This window comes from Nanorana parkeri, unplaced genomic scaffold (genome assembly GCF_000935625.1).
Source record: "Nanorana parkeri isolate BGI_ZX_2015 unplaced genomic scaffold, ASM93562v1 scaffold180, whole genome shotgun sequence".
Taxonomy (NCBI): Eukaryota; Metazoa; Chordata; class Amphibia; order Anura; family Dicroglossidae; genus Nanorana; species Nanorana parkeri.
This window is the reverse complement of record NW_017306448.1, coordinates 3,164,027-3,182,061: the sequence shown is the minus strand read 5'-3', so window position 1 is coordinate 3,182,061 and position 18,035 is coordinate 3,164,027. Positions and strand designations below refer to the sequence as shown.

The 18,035-nt window shown below is 41.9% G+C and overlaps 1 protein-coding gene across 1 annotated transcript in view; it reads left to right on the top strand.

Moving 5' to 3' along the window:
- SORCS2 (sortilin related VPS10 domain containing receptor 2) overlaps window positions 1–18,035 on the top strand; it is a 513,810-nt gene that overhangs the window by 441,933 nt on the left and 53,842 nt on the right. Inside the window, exons 15-18 of the mRNA XM_018554989.1 lie at window positions 254–387; window positions 2,034–2,159; window positions 15,038–15,209; window positions 15,561–15,747. Of these exons, the coding sequence (XP_018410491.1) occupies window positions 254–387; window positions 2,034–2,159; window positions 15,038–15,209; window positions 15,561–15,747 (619 nt within the window). The remainder of the gene's footprint in view (window positions 1–253; window positions 388–2,033; window positions 2,160–15,037; window positions 15,210–15,560; window positions 15,748–18,035) is intronic.

Genomic DNA, 18,035 nt, shown 5'->3' with positions numbered 1-18,035 from the left:
GGTCATGACATACCTGATTGGCTAGGAAGCCTGCTTCCTAATCAGGAAGCCAGATGGCACCTCGTGACCCGCCGCACAGCTTCCTGATTGTGTGCATGATGGAACATCCCATAGATATGCATCAATGATTAACAGGTTGCACAGTGCAGAGTAATATATGTTTATGAATTGTTGTTTGGAAAAGCAGATGCCCGATGTTTCAATGAGATATTCATATAACAATAATGCAGTTTTCTATGCAATGCACATACAGGGAGAACATTGCATTATGGGCCAGCAGAGAAGCTTTCGCAGGAGGAAGACCTCATCGTGGTGTATTAAGGGAAGAAGTTTCACATCTGCGCTGACTTCAAAAATCTGCCAGTGTGAAAGCACAGACTTTGTGTGGTATGTTATCAGACTTAATTCACTGAAAATCCAGAAGTCGGACATTCCCTGTGCAGAATTGCTGCATCATTATCACATGATCTGTCAATCACATGACAGTGTGTTCTAGAAAATGAGTAATAAAATGATGTTATCTATCATTATCTATCAATGATGTTACCTATCATTTTAAGTGAACACAAGGGAGGTGCGGCCCACACCCCGGTGATACCATTGAAGGGGTGACATCGAAATGATTGACAGTCATTTTGTTGTCACCCCCTATAAAAAGTCTGACACTCGGTCATGGACCGAGAGCCCGGCAGTGTCAGGAGAGAGGAGGGGACCCGACGGCATACCTCACTCTTGCTGTGCTGGCGTCCATCAACAAGATGGCCGCCGGCAGGCGTCAATTAGATGTCCTTACGCATGTGCGATGACGTCACTGCGGGGTGTCACCCGGTCTTTGCTCCGGGTGACACCCGGCCTCGGGACGCCCCTGAGTGAACACCTCCTTAATTTAAAATATTTAAAAGCTAAACCTCTAAAAAGATTAGGTATACCTTAAAACTTAACTCTGGCCTTACCTTCGGTCTTGCACAGCTGTACCAGCTCCTCTCCTGCACTTAAATTGCTCACTCTGATTTTACTGCACACTGGGAGCTTCTCACAATGTGCATTAGAAGCTGCAGCAAGTCAGATAGAGCCTGCCACATATCCTGGCTGGAGGACATCCAGCACCATCTTGCTCTTTTCTGGCCCACACCTTTCATACATTGGATTTCAGTTCTTTCTATCATGGCGGCTCAACATAACATGTAGATGTTAGCTAGGACAGTCTTAATGCAAATGCAGCCTTGCTAGATACACCCTTCCCTCCAGACTGACATCCATGCACCAAGGCGTTTTGATATTTGCATAACTCATCCTAAGAGCCAGCCCATTGCCCGCATCAGGACTGAGGGCCCTTGAGAGGAGTACTGAGGTTGATGTTCTCAGGAAGCTATGTACAGCACCTTTCCAGCACCTCTCACCAGGTATGATCTGCCGGCATTGCATAAAGAAGCATAGAGACCCAGAGGGGTGTATTATAAGGCATGTAAAGAAAACAGAAACACTTTATATAAAAATTGCATTAGCATGTTAATGAGGGATGAACCAGGGAAGGCAAAATATAAGTAGATTAAACTTCAGCTTTAATGAAGCAAGTGGTATTATCATATGTATTCATAATGTGTGTTATTCCACTTTTAGCATACAGTATGAGATGGCACAGCTTGATGAATCTGGCCCTCCATGTCTTTGGATTTAAAGATTTTTGATACGTGACTACATACAGTATGCTTCTTATGATTGTCAGGTATCAATCTTTTCCACTGCAGGCAGTTCAAACAGGTGCCTGCGGGCTGTCTGAAGAATCCTAAACACACAGCAAGCAAAACTGACACATCAAAAACACAATAAGATAGTTCAGCAAGGTTCAAAGACAAGAAACAGCAACAACAAAATCAAATTAAGAATTTGTAGCTAGTATTTTTTATGTCACATCAGTTTGTCTTATCTCTAAATACCTCAATGTTGTATTTATCATTATAGTTTTATTTGAGACGTCATTGGTATTTCTCTGATGAAGTACATATTTAATACATAATGTTTTTGTCTTTCAGCGATTATGGATTTGAACATGAGTATAGTCATAAAGAATCCAGCCGATGTTTTGCTGATTTTTGGTTTAACCCGGAATCTCCTCCCGATGACTGTACACTGGCACAGACCTACACAAGCACCACTGGGTGAGTCTTCTGATCCAAGGACGATCTATAACAATCAGTGTAAAGTTTCGGAATTTCTATTGTTCAGTGACCAGACAATAGTAAGAACCATTTCTGGTCTGAGGGCAGCCATAGCCTTGGCAGTCAGAAGATCAGGTTGGTGAAGGATCTTATATAGGGTGACCAAAAGCAACCTGATACCAACCCTAATACAGCGACCCAATGCAATGCCTGGGTGAGGATTGGGGTGTTTAGAGCTAAGGAAAGTATTACGGGGAACTTTACACTCAAAAATCTAATTCTACCAATGCATCCGTCTATGTATGATGATTAATAATAACATAGACATGTCAGCAGTAAAATGCTGTGATTGGGAAATACTTACACTTACAGAAAATTCACTTCCTGCTTTGAAAGTGCAAAATGACTTCAGTGTGCCAAAGCAATGCACCCTGGGATTGCCTTGTCATCAGCAGAGCATTGCTGGGAAATCTCATCTGTAATCTCATGAGATCTCAGGGAAAGGCATTTTACTCCCCTGAGATGATGTGCATGGTCACATATCCTAGTCACATGTCTAGTCACATGTGCCAGAAATCCAGGAAGTAAAAAGAGAGCTAGTAATCAGCCCTTAGTAAACATGGCCACTGCCAGAAGACTGGGGAAGAAAAGAGAAATAAGGCATGCAAAGAATACAAAGCCGGCAATTATCTAGAAGTATGGGTTTGTAGATTGTCAATACTAAACATTTACAAAGGTGAGTTTTAAAGATGTGGGTAAAGGTCAGCTTTAAATATATATTTGCATGTTTTGTCCATCAGCAAGTCCTACAGGAAGCATTTTCCCAAAATCATGATTCTTGGGGAGACTCTTGTCTGTAAACTTGCAGGATAATTTTGGTTGAAAATTTAGGTGTAAGCACCGCAGCTAGCTTGGCACCAAGACAATAAAATCAATCATCTAGAAAAACATTTTTGGACAGTGGTAATTGCCTGCAGAAACCATCTGCACCTTTATCGAATTATCTTCAGTAAGGGCGATGTCCATTGATCTGCATTTATCTGCATACCACCACACATGTATAGTGTAAACAGGAAAAAAAATTGTTATCTAACAATTGTTTTCTATGTGCCCCGCTCACACCATACATGTGGGTTTGTGCGTGCAAAAATTTCAGCTCAACAGACATGGTGCAAAAAAGCCCTAAAAAGGAGAGGGGAGTAAGCGGAAGTTCCCTTGGGTACAAAGCTTGGCAAAGTTATTTATAAATAGGATAAAGGTGGGGGGGGTTTCCATTTTGTGCATCTTTTTTACTGTGACGCAAAAAAAATGTTAAATGATAACGAAAAAAGGTTTAAACGCTGATAGTTAAAAAAAGAATATACTTCAAGGAGCAGAAAAATAATAGCTTAGTAAAGAAGCAGAGAAAGAGTTAAGTGGGATATGCACAGTTCTTTTTTTTTTGTTCAGCAGATTCCTGCTGTTTGCATTAATTGGCTGCTAGCTCCGTTTTACCGAGAATTCTCCAACCAGCTCCTTTGATCAGATGATCGAGGGATGCCAGCAGAGGCGTAACTAGTGACCTCAGGGCCCAGATGCAAGAATCCATGAAGGCCCCCCTCCCCCAAAAATAAAATTAGATACATTTATTTAAAAAAAAAAAATTTTAGACCAAAAAAAACCCACACTCTCCTCTTCCATGTCTCCAGCTCCCCATTATCTCCCCCTTCATATCCCCAGCTTTCCGCTCCCGGATCCCACACTCTCCTCTTCCATGTCTCCAGCTTCCCCTCATCTCCCCCTTCAAGTCCCCAGCTTTCCGCTTCTGGACCCCATACTCTCCTCTTCCATGTCCCCTTCATATTCCCAGCTCCCTATATCTCCCCCTTCGTGTCCGCAGCAGACCTCTCTTACCGATGCAGCTCTCTATTCGGCAGCGTTCTGTTTGATGAGAGGCCGGGATAACCCGCTTCCCATTCATTGGCTGCTGCACCAGCTGGATCATACTTCACGCTGCGCCCCTCACCTTGTTCTGGGCGCAGCGTGAAGCACGTAGGGCCCAGGACAGGAGGAAGAGGTCCCGGTACTGACATTAGCGGTTACCGGAATAATTAATATCCTGGTGATCAGCGGTTACCAGGGGCCCCTTCCTCCTGTCCTAGGCCCCCTCCGAGTTGCGGAACTCCAGGGCCCGGTCGCATCTGCGACCCTGGTAGTTCCGCCACTGGATGCCAGGCTGAAGGCTGTTGAATTATGAATGCTGTATGAATTTTGGCAGGTTTATCAGGATCTGGCCAAAATTCAAACCATGTGTACACGACTTTAATGAAGACTGATTTTAATTAATCTTGTACCGGTAGTGTTGCTAGGGTTGCCACCTTTTCTTTAAGTGAAACCCAAACACTTTAGCACTGCACAGCAATTCTTTTTAGAATATACAGGAGAGAGTGTGGAGAGATAACCAGGAGAGAGAGCAAGGAGAGAGTGAGGAGAGACAGCCAGGATAGAGTTAGGAGAGGCTGCCAGGGGAGAGAGCGAGGAGAGACAGCCAGGAGAGAACGTAAGAAGAGACATCCAGGAAAGAGAGCTAGGAGAGACAGCCAGGAGAGAGAGCCAGAGGAGAGACAGCCAGGATAGAGTTAGGAGAGGCAGCTAGGAGAGTGTGCCCTTCAAGACTTATCTGCACCCTGTGAATCAGACACCTCCTTGCTCCACGAGTTCCAGTGCCCCTCTATGTCCTATGCCTCTTCCATGCACTCAGGCCCCATTCACACCAGGGCGGTTCGGCCACGCGGATTTGGGCGCGCGGATCCGCCGACATGAACGCTCCCATACATCGCTATGGGGAACGTTCATGCCACTGTGCGGCTCCGCGTGATCCAAACCGCCTCCCGCCCGAATTGCTCCCTGACCTTTTTTTGTTACGCTGATCTGCACGATTTAGATACTGCTGGAAATGGTACTGCACTGTTCAGCGCAGTTTTGGGCATCTTGTATTGCGTTTCAGTGCTGAAACGCAATTAAAACACCCAAAACAGTCCTTTTAAAATCCACATGGAAACCACGCTGATCTGCAACCGCCCTGGTGTGAATGGTGCCTCAAGTTGGAACACCAGGACCCTGCTGGGGGCAACCCGGACACAGCACATACAGGGCTCAAAACCAGGACTGTCTGGGTGAATCTTCGACAGGTGGCAACCCTAAGTGTTGCTTTAAATGACACCCTTTGATCTGTGCATGGTAGCAAATAACAATTATGTTGTTTAGTTGTATTTCTCAGAGAAGCTTCTGAACACTCGTCCGGACACTGTCCTGAATCATTGTTGTACACAGCTGTGATGCATCCAGAGGAGTGATGATGGGGAAAGAGGGACAGTGTGTACAGCATACACCCAAAGTACTTCACTGAATTTTTTAGGGCATATGCCGTACACCCCAATTCCTCAAATGGTTAAAATATAAGTAAAGCCAATTTGTTTTGTTAACAATTTGGATTGAGTAGGGATTTTTTGCTATCTATGTCCAATTGGGGAGGTTCAACTTACTTACTGATCTATAGACACAATAGGAAGTGAGAGGAAATCTGTCCAAAGTGAGGGGCATTCCCTCTAAGACAGTTGTCAAGGCAGCAAGCATCCCGATTGGAAGATTATCCTTCCATTAATTTTTCATTGGCAATTACAAATGTTGAGTTTCCCACCACTTTCAGCCCCAGTGACAATGGTCACCAGGACAAATAGAGAGAGTGAATCTCCTCAGCAGGGACACCAACAGCTATAAAAACCTGAAAGGGTTGCTTACCCGTCTCTTCATCCAAAGTGAAAAAGAGAAGTTTTGGTTTTAAATGCACTTTGAGGCCAGCTGTATTTTGTCATATCTGACAAATGATCTAAATCTTGGCCATTCTGACTCTTTCTTTTATTATATTGATTGATCTTTTGCTAAATAGTTGTTATAAAAGCCTACAAATCCGTGCAAAGAACACTTTAGTAAGTGGTTGTTCTAGGGTCCATTTACGAAAGTACAGAAGGTACGAATGTATCCGGCTAGAACTCATTATTTATTTACAAGTGCTAACATTACATTCTGTAAGTATCATTTGTTTCCTTTATATACCCTGCTTCTGTTCAGTTTTCTGTGGTTTGAGCCTCTAGAAAACTTATTAGTCTTACTGAATAAGAAAATATATTGCTTTGTATAACAAGATCCCAAGAGCAGAGCACATTTTTTTTAACAAAGTCATTTTATTGATTTTGTGGATACAGAGAAGTTTTCATAACCATGAGAACTGGAAAGAACAAATGCGAGACAGTTACAGACATTACCCATACTGTCAATGCCTACATGTTGGTTTAGGTTGGCTTCACACTTGTGCAGTAAAATTGGCTTTTTACTACTAGTTACTGCAAGTCTTGTTAAGTATGTTTAGCAGTACCATGTGTATTGTGTTGACTGCCATTCTTGGTAATTTAGTTTGACCAAATCAAATGCCTTTGTGTCAACTTATGAGACCGATATTCTAGTTTTGACTCATTCGTTGGAAACCCGAATGTTAGGAGGCAGCGAATGTTCAGGGCAGAGGATGTTCTGAGCCAGACTGATCTGTGTTAATAGAGCAAATTATTACTTTGCTCGAATGTAGTGCTGAAATGTTGTCTAGTTTTTTTACACCATTTTGTAGTGATCATTTTGCACAAGTAATAATTGGACTTTCTGAATAGTTCAGGGGAATCCAGGCATCTCAAGCACAACATTAAATTGGGATAGCTATTATTTTTTGGAATTGTGGAAGTCAACTGGCCTACATTGCTTATATGGGCTTTCCAATTGGAAATAGAGTAGATGCCCAGCTTTGTTTCATGGAGTTTTATTTGGCCATCTTACTATCCTTTTTGCTGTCTCAAAAAAGTATGGTGGCTCTCATGCTAATTCTTTGGTTTTTATAGCTCTCCAAATTTCTGACGCGGAACAAATGTGGACATAAGGAATCCTTACACTTTGCTGACACTGTGTCTGAATCTGTGACTGAAAAGTATTGAGTAGGCATGTGCGATTCGTTTCATTCCGAATCAAAATTCGGACTAATTTTCTGAAATTCGGAAACACCCGAATTGCCAAATCCCAATGCATCCCAATGTGTCCAAAATCCGGATTTCAGTTTCTGAATTTCAGATCCCATCCGAATTTTGTTCAAAAATTAAACTGAATCAGACATGTGACTTTTCTGGACAATCAAATGTGTTTTTCGGTTTAATGCATCCAAATGATTCTGAACATGAATTTTCGTAACGAAAATTTGTGTTCAGTATATACATATAATATTAAAGCTGAGGCTCCTAGACCTGAATGGCATTCAGGATCTGCATTTCAGAATGCCATTCTGGGAGCCATATACATACAGGTGAAACTCAAATAATTAGAATATCGTGCAAAAGTAATTGCAGTAAGTCTCCGAGAACAGTCTCTCTCTCTCTCTCTCTCTCTCTCTATATATATATGTATATATATATATTTATAAATTATGTTCTCTTCCTGAGTCAACAATGGCTCCGACATTCCCAAAGCACCACCTGTGCATACAGCCAGTTGGCCCTTTTCTAGCATATCAAAGTGACCATTGATCTCAGAAAGACAACACTGATTATGCCAATCACTGATCCCTGCCACATCGACTGAAGACAAAATGGGATCTTAACCATAAGACATGACAGTTTGCTTTAGCATAGCAATGCAAACTCCTTTAATTAAGCTTTTCCCAGAAAAGATACAGCCTGGATTTCCTGTTGACCTTAAATTTTCCCTCTACTGTTTCCACTTGAGATACTATATCTGTGTGTCTGATATGTATATATATTATACACAAAATTAGAAATGAACACCCATTATTATTAATAAGATAAAACTACTTTCTTGCAAATTATTTACCACCAATAACCTGTAATTTCTGAATAAAATGGTGTTCTGAACAGAGTCTGAATTGGGTTCTGAACGAGAACTGAATTGGGTACTGAATAAAAAACTACAGCAAACCTGTCATATAGACATAAAAAGCAAAATAACGTGTCATTGTAGGTTCAGAGTTGTTACCCCCCTGTAGTAGACGCCATAGAACTTATGCAAATACTGCAAATACTGACTTTTCTAAAAGTTGCCATTTGCCATTCACTAAGCACTCCCTACCCCCTACATGGCAGTATACAGTCTTGTGAGGTATGGCTGGGAAAATATATTACTTATTTTGGGGATATGACAGGTATGCTTTTTTTTGCAGTCAAATTTGAGAAAACCCCCACTATGTGTTTGTTGTTTGTTATGTGTTTCCATTCACACCACATACATAAAAATAATTGTAAAAATAAATATTTCTTACCTGTATATATGTCTGTGTAGCAGGTCTTTGCAAGCTTCTCTCTCAATTTCCAAGTAGCAGTAAACTCTGCCTGTCCCCATAGAAAGACTATGGACAGACTGAACTTCCTTTCATTAACATACAATGTTTGTAGATCTTTAACCCTCTGTTAGGACAGACAGTGTTCAAATCTAGTTTACAATTGATAATGGGATCTGCCAGCACAGCACAGACACGGTTAATTATGTTATCGTTACCTTGCCCAGCCCCCTTTATCAGTACAGAGAACAACTTTTTTTTCAGAATAGAGCTTGTATTGTGCAAGCAACAATGAAATAAAATGTTTTAGTCATCCAATGTTTTAGTCACACTTGATGCCTCTCCTTGGCCTTTCCATAATACGGCAAAGAACAATGTGCACATTTTAGTAGCTTGTGGCGTCTCTACATCCTTTGTTTTCTCACTACTGCCAGCCGATGAGAGGTGATACTAGATTGCTTCATGTCATAGCTCCCGTCATGCCAGATTAACTTTTTTTATCATCTCAGGTATGTATGATTTGCATCTTCTGCCCACGCAGGCTGTTCATCGAATGGTGATTTACCAACACGTTTAGTTATTTATAAGTCGGTGATGAGTGTAGACAATGCATTATCATACAGGGCTTTATTTATTAAGTCCAGCACTTCTCCACTGCAGCTGGATGAATGGCAGCATCATTTGCTAGGAATGGGAATCTTGAAGCATGAAATTTAGAGGCACAGAAAGAGCCTCTATCACACACACCGAGGATCAGCAAGAAATATCCCCGGCTGAAATAAAATAGAGGACCTGTAAGCGGGAATGGACTGTGTACTGTTCTATTTCCACAAGGGCACTTTGATAAATTGCCGGCGTGTCCTGCCTCTCGCATGCACTTTGATGTCTGATGGATCATACATTTACTGCCGAAGAATGATGGCCTGCCCGCGCCTATTGAGCTCCTGTGGGCATACTCTTTGACAAGTACGCTGCGGGTATTAAATGTCCATTGTGCCAGGGGTGATCAATTACACACAGCATGCAGCTCATGTAAGAGAAAAAATACCCTATATCTGTCAGGAGTTTTACTGTTTACTATAAATCTATTTTCAAATATACACGTTTATTTCAGCTGAAAGTAGTATGAAACTTTTTTTTTTCAATAATGGATACAGATCCAACAAATATACATTGCCCAGGAAAGTATTTTCTTAAACTTTTGCCCAAGCACTTACAGTCATCATGTTTCCAAATAGCTCCAACTCTCTCAGCTCGGCTTCCCTGAACTTTTTGTCCAGTACAGGATCACAAGGGACAGAGCAGACTCCAGCAGAGAAGAGAGAAGGAAGGAAGGAGCGGGAAGCCGAGGGGAGGTGAATACCATGCTCTGCTGTGTCTGTGTGTTTGTGGAGACCCACACATCTTACTAGCATAGACAAGGGTGGCTCCATAGGACCCTGCAAGGGAAAGGAGCCACCCTAAAAAAGCATATCAGGGCCAGTGCTAGGGGGACCAGCTGATTCTGTGGGAAACTACTACTACTGTATGTATGTGAAGTCTATACAGTCACACCAGCCATTGTCTATTAATTGAGGTTTTTGCTCCTAGCAATCAGAACCAGTACCTTATGATTGAAAGTTTGTAAAGGAAGAACTGCTGTTTCCCATAGCAACCTTCTACTCCTGATACTTCCTGGTACTTTCATGCTTTCAGTTCAGATAATCTGATTGGAGACTATAGGCAACAAGAGTTCCCTTCTAACTCTTTTCATTATCAGGACCAGTGCAGACCTGGGCGATCTGGGACGCGCGTCCCAGGACGTATGATCATGCACAATGGCGTACAGTTTTTTTATGCGGCCCCATTGTTTACATCCGCGTGGCAATCGCAGAAAAATACCTTTTTTTGCTACACACGACGCGTGGTTGTTTTAGCCGCGATCGTGTTCGAATGCACGGGAGGAACTGCTCTATTCGAAAATAATGGCATTGCCAGTGTGATCAGCGGTGGTGGGTGACACCCTGGTCACACGGCAATCCACGCGGTATGCCACACGACTTTAGTCTTTTGAGCATGTTCGAAAACCAGCCGAGAATCGTACGATTTTCGGCTGGTTTGTAGCAGGATCGTAAGATAAATGCCGCACGGGCCGGTGTGCGCAAGCGCACACTGCCCTTCAGCATTGCGGTCATCGGAAGCCCGCCCCTCAGCGGGGCGGGCATGCGATTATCGCAAGTACGATCTGCCTGTCCAAGATGGGCAGATCGTACGTTTTTTTAATTACCTTACAACCATCGCAAGACAAAAGTCTTGCGATGGTTGTAAGGTGTGTGGCCAGCTTTACACAGCCAGCATCTGGATATGCAAGCACCTTGGTGGGGCACAACCAATATTCCAGCTGATACACTTCTGTGCTGCAAGCAAGCAAACATGCCGTACTGTTACTTTCCTGATTCTACTGATTTTTCAGTGGATGGACAGCTGTCTATGAATTTTTCAACATTTTACACCTGTAATAAGTGCATACAGCATTTATTCTAAAGTGATTTTCATGTGACTTCAGCCCCTTCCACATGGTCCAATCAGGAGGGATCCATGCGCGGAACAGATGTCACCATTGTGAGAACACGTTCATCCATTTTTTTTCCTCCTTCGTAACACTAAAATGACTGGACCCATTTTGGTCTATGAGAAAGCAGATGTAAATGGATTTGTGTCCGTTTACATCAGATTACCCCCGGTCCGGCATGAGCAGGTCCACCAAAACAGAACTCTGATCGATTTTGTTTTTCCAGACCTGAACTGTGCCAGGGGTAACCTGAGGTAAACAAATCCATTTAGATCCAGCTGCCCATAGACTAACATGGGTCTTCCGATCAGTTCCACTTGAAAAAACTGACAGGCGGACCTGATCAGAAAGCCCATGTGAAAGGGCTCTTTAGTAAAATGAGCACGGAACCTTTGCAGCGTGGGGGTAGCCCCACTGCAAGGATTCCGAAACTTTTTTTTTTTTACTTTAAACACGATTTGCAGGATGGATAATTTCGCTATTTGACCTTTAAAATTCTAATTTGTCAGAAGATTGGAGTTGTCCTTTAAGCCAATGTTATTTTTACAGCTATTCTTTGTTTAATAAGTCTGATCGTTAATATACACCAAGTATAGCGATGGTTGGTATTTATCTTCGCGTAGTGTACCGGCCTGTGCTGGGTTTTTTTTTTCCGTGCCATAAAATAAATTGGATTTGTACAACATGTCAAAGTGGAACATCAAGCACCGTGCACCTAAACACGTTGTAAGTCTGTTCTTTGTAATTCCCATTCAGCCAACATCAGATACACTATTAATTAAATTCAGTGTTAGTGTTCTGCAAGCAAGCAGGCGTTCATGAAACTCCTAGACCATACAAGCCAATGAAGGGGAAAGCGCATCTTCCATTGGAATAAGCAGGCTGGTCCTATAGAAAATAATTGCCTGCTTTACATTTTAGGCCCATCCAATTTAGAAAGGATTTCTGTGTACGGAGAACACAGGGCTATTTAGGAAAGCAGAGCTCATGCTTGGGTTAGTTCACACTGTGTCAGCTTCGTGCTGGAAGATCGTCTGTATTTCCTCTGTGGCATGATGGCGTTTAATTGGCTTGTGCTGTCTGTCAGCCATTAGAAAATCTGCAGCTCTACAATCATTTCTGATTGCTATGTTGGATTAGAAGACTTCAAAGGCTGATATAAAATGTAATTGTTTATAGAAGATTCATGAAAAACAGAACCCCCATGCAAAATCCCAATATGTGTCATGATAATTAGATGTGAGTAACTTTGCTCATTAGTGTGCCAGTTTATAACAAGGTGGCCCATGGAGCTGAGCCTTCAGCAGCATCAGATTTTGGTTTGTGTGTCAAGTCCGGCAAATTCTGATTGGTTGGTATGAATTACTGTGCCGGCCATGTAGGCATTGGACTTTTAAAGTGTAAGTCCAACCAAAACTTTTCTTTAGGCCTTGATTAGATGGGCCACGGGCCCCATTTAACTTGTATACATTCAGAGAGGCCATTGCATTACTTAGATGTTGTTAGATCAAAAGGAGATGATGATGATGCATTGCCACCAGAACAGGAAGTGAGGGTAATCCACCAATTGGTCTACAGAGAGACAGTAAAGTGACACTAAACCCAGGAGTTCAATCGCAAAAATACATTAAAGTACCTCAACTAGTAGCAATACTGTAGCTGATTTGTGAATCACTCGACTGTAGATCCTCAAATCATCTCTGAATTGGTGATGCCAGTGTCCTTCCTTCTGGAGGGTGGCTACTTTTGTTCCCCATGGTCCCTGTGTGTGTTGTAAAGTAGCCACCACTCCAAGCTCACTCCTGTGATGGACTACAATCTCACATTTAGTTTACTAATCTGTACTGAGAATTTAGCCCATCACAGGAGCTAGCTTGTAGCGGTAGCTGAATTCATACTGACACTGTCCTTCCTTCTGGAGGGTGGCTACTTTTGTTCCCCATGGTCCCTGTGTGTGTTTTAAAGTCGCCACCGCTTCAAGCTCGCTCCTGTGATGGGCTACAATCTCAGTACAGATTAGTAAACTAAATGCAAGATTTTAGTCCATCCGGGGAGTGAGATTGGAGCATTGACTACTTTACAACCCACACAGGTACCATGGGGAACAAAAGTAGCCCCCTCCAGAAGGAAGGACAGTGTCAGCACCAATTCAGAGATGATTTGAGGATCTACAGCCAAGTGATACACAAATAAGATACATTTTTTTTTAAGTTGTTTTTAACAAAAATGTTTTTAAGGTTGAACTCCTGGGTTTGGTGTCACTTTAAAACTGACTGTTGTTCTAACACTTTCACACACTATCTGAAATTTAAAAAAAAAATTGACTGAAGATAAAATTTTGAATATTTAAGAAATTGAAAGTCTGATTGATTGGTTGCTCGAGGGTTGTTTTCCTCACAATTATTACTATTTGTATTCAGGATTTGTAAAGCGCCAACAGTTAGTGCATCGTTTTTTCGAAAATAAAGGAAAACGTTACCATTGCAATACAATTCAAGACAAGATGGTTAGGAGGGTAATTGCTAATAAGAGCTAGTGATACAAAAGGTAGTAACTGTGTGGGGAAGAATTGTTTTAGAAAGTAAAATTACAGTTTTTAGGTAGAGGTGAGAAAGGCTTCCCTGAAGAGGTGAATTTTCAGGGATCAACTAAAGGTGGACAGAGTAGGAGGTAGCTGGACAGATTGGGGTGGGGAGTTCCTGAGGATGGGAGAGATTACAGAGAAGTTCTGGAGGCGAGCATGGGAGGAAGCAATGAGGGAGTTAGAAAGCAGGAGGCCTTAGGAGGAACATAGTGGATGGTTTGGGGGGTTTGGGTGATAGTTTGAGACGAGGTTGGTGGTGTAGCCGGTAGCAGAGTTGTGGATGGCTTTGTATGTCGCTGTTAGTATTTTGAATTTATTCATCGGGAGATCAGAAGCTTGGCAAAAGGGGGTGGCGGATACTGAGCGGCTTGTAAGGTGGATGAGCATGGCAGCAGCATTCATGATAGACTGAAGGGGGAATAGCTCGTGTAGAGGTAGGACACAATGAATGAAATATTTTGTTTGCTCATATATTGTACGTCAGAACACCCCAACAAACCAGCGAGGGACACAATATCAATCATTTTTACTATTTGTGGAAAATTGAAACTTTTTGTGTGTTATTGTAATCAACATGATGAAACCAGTTAATGAAATTCCCTTTTACCATGTTCTGCATTTATAGAACATATTTCCCTTCTGAATGCACCAGCAGATTTGCCCAATCGAGCAACATTTACCAAATTCTGCAACGAGAAAATCAGGTCTCTGAAAGGTTTACTATATCTATAATGGAAGCATTGTTATATTTGCCAAAAATGATCCTTGATTACTCTCAGCAGGCAACACATTGATTTTTATCAGTGACTATTCATGCTGACCCTTCCACAATTACCCTCAGCATCCACCACTAAAAAATATAACTACCATGAATTGCAGGAGAAGCATAGACGAATGTCTGATGAATGTAGACATATCTAGAACATAGAGGAGGGATTTACTGTTGTTTTCTTAGTACGCCTCTTAGTATAAGTGCTACATATTCCATATAACAGCCATAGATGATGAAATAACAATAATCATATAGGAGAGTCAAATGCCCAATCCCAGACTTGTGGCCAGCTCCTAAGCTGAACAATTTTTCGATTAAACATTATTGCAAAATCACTAGTAACACTCCAACTTTTCTAGTATGTACATTCAGCAGTGCTATATAATATTAAAACATCAATCAGGTGCAGGAATATGCAAATGAATGTATATTGCGTATTGTGTTTGCTTCTTCCAGTGCTAGTTACCTGGTTGTCTCTGGCCTCAATACTTTGAGCCATAGACCTGGATAAGCATACGGTAAGGGAGGTGAAAACTCCTTATCTGCAAACTTGTTCCAGGTCTTAGATGCAATATATATATGTTCCCTTTACTTTATATTGCAGGTATCGGAAAGTGGTAGCCAATGTGTGTGAAGGGGGTATTGACCTTCAGGAAAATCTTGTTCGTTTCCAGTGTCCCTTACTAGCACCCAAAGGTCTGCACATCTCTGTGAGAGGAGACTCATTTGCTGTGAAGCCGGGGGAGGATATCACATTCATAGTACTGCAGGACCAGGTAAATTCCATGGGCGTGGGTATAAAAATTACGCAGCTGGTTAACGGTATGGAGATCGTAGGTTCAATTTCCAACCCTTGGACACTTTCTGCAATGCAGTGGTTCTCCCTTTCCTTGTGAGGCTGAACAAGAAAAAATAAAAAGAGTATGGGCAGCTTAAAACCGAGGGGGTCCCGAAGATGACAGGGAGGGGAAAGAGGTGCTATGATATAAGTGTAACTTCAACATTATTCAATAACACTTAAAATACAGCTGGAGATCATTTGGCTACAGTGAACTCTGTCCTTCAGCTTCCTGATCTTTGTGTGAATGTGTGTGATCCATGTGTGAACTTTCCATTGTTTCCCACAGGGTGATATTCTGAACACCAAGTACCAAGTCAACTTGGGAGATGGCTTCAAGGCAATCTATGTGAATCTTACCTTGACTGGTGAGCCCATTCGACACCGTTATGAGAGTCCCGGAATATACAGGGTGTCTGTGAAAGCAGAGAATGTGGCTGGCCACGATGAAGCTGTGATCTATGTGCAGATCATCTGTAAGTAACTTTCTAACATATATTAATACACTGTGGGGGTATCATTTAAAATTATTGCCTCAACAATATATTGACACCTTCAGAAATCAATAAAATAATAATTATTATTATTATTACAGAATTCCAGCTAAAAACAACAAGATAAAAATAAATAGCGCATAAAAAAAAAGAAAAACAGCATATGCAGCAATATTCACTTTTAGTTTAGAGATTTCGCCTGCCATACTTTTTTTTGCCACTAGATTTGCTCAGTCTGATGGCCAGCATCATTCACCCCCTTCCTCTGAGCCCAGGTCAAGATGGGCGCACCCCCAGCCTGTGAATGGACAGAGATAGTCGAGGCAGCACAGTGATGTGAGCTTATCTCTGTTTAGAGTTCAGCTTTAACTCTGCAAAATAAACTGGATATGCTGACTGAATGTGACTTTGCTTTTTCTCTGTGGGTCTATTTAAAACCCAGAAACAAAATTGTAATATACTGTATATTGAAACTAACGAGTCTTTAATTGTGCTGGGTGCATTTGTTTTGTTTTTATAAGCTCTTTTTCCGGTAACGCACTTCCTGTGTGACATCGCTCATTAACCCATCTGTATCGAGGCAACAGACTAAGGACAGAACTACGTAAACTACATAAACTTCCCCCTGTCCTCTTTGCCATAACATACATGAAGGGGGGGGGTCAATAGTCCTTAGAGATAAATGAGAACTGATAAGAATGCAGCACAGGAAGTTATCACCTGCAAGATCAACAAGCATTTTATGCACTTATTGTTTGGCCATTTTGTGAGACTCTAATCCAGGGGTGGCCACAATGTTTGTATTAAGATCTACTTTTCAAATGACGAGATACATGAGATCTACCAACGAAAAAAAACCTCTCTCCTCGCTCTCCTGGCTGTCTTTCCTTGCGCTCTCTCCCCTGGCTGTCTCTCCCCGCTCTCTCTCCTGGCTCACCTTGCTGTATTTTGCAAACAGTGCAGTGCAACAGGCTGGGTAAACTAATATTCTTTGATGTAATACATAGCACTTCAACCACCAGTATCCACCAGAAAGGTGTCAGGGAGCTTGGCTCAGCAGACTCAGGCTAATAGGTAATCATGTGTGCACAGCTAAATAAATATACCAAAATGGAATAAAGGGGCCGCCATTCACACCCTTCGTGATCTACCAGCATCAGCTTTGAGAGCTACTGGTATATCACAATCTACCTAATGGGCAGGGGCGTCCCGAGGCTGGGTGACACCCGGAGCGGTTACCGAGTGTCACCCCACCTACTCGCCACTGTGCATGTGCGTGACGTCACTACGCGCGTGCGCGATGACGTCATCGCGCGGCACTCTTCTGATACCTTCCGGTGGCCATCTTGGTGATGGACGCGGCAGAGAGAGGAGGGGACATTCACCCAGCGGGTCCCCTCCTCTCTCTCCTGATACTGTCGGGCGTTCGGTCCATGACCGAGCGCCCGACTTTTCAGAGAGGAGTGACACCAAAATGACTGTCAGTCATTTTGGTGTCACCCCCTCCAATGGTGCCACACGGGTGCGGGCCGCACCCCCCTTGTGACGCCACTGCTAATGGGCACTTCTGCTCTAATCCAACTACGGGTCATTAATCCCTCCAAATAATTTTGCTGCACAAGCTAAAAAATGTGAAGCCTGCACAAATTTAATTCTTAAGGTCCTTATGAAAAGTGGGCTGAAAAAGGAGATTTCTGGTTGCCTGTAACAATCATTCAGCCTGTAGCAATCATTATTGCAGAGTAAGAATGAAACTTTAGGATAAGATATTTAATCTTAGAATCATATGATTGAATTTCTGAATTGAATAATTGAAAGACTGGCAACTAGAGTCAGAAATTTAAAACAAAAATGAAATAAATTTTTTGGAGAAGTCTCCTATTTAATAATGTAATACCTCAGGATATTAATCATACAGATATCGTTTAAGGTAAAGATAAACTAAAATGTCAAATAGAAAAAAAAAATTGTAAAAACTAAAATCATGAGATGTGTATGTTTTGCAGTTTGGAAACTGTACAGTTAATGGTAAGCAGTAGTATTCAATTTAAATGTCATGTACTGGTAACTAGAGTCAGAAAACCAAAAATGGGGCTACTTTTTGGAGAAGTCTCCCATTCATCAAGCTCTATATTTATGTAATATCAGAGGAAATTAATGATACAGATATATTTTGACGTAAGAATACCTAAATTATTTGTATAAATATATTATATATGTTGTGCTAAAAAGATAATATATTTTTTTTAAATAAACAATTTATAGATTAT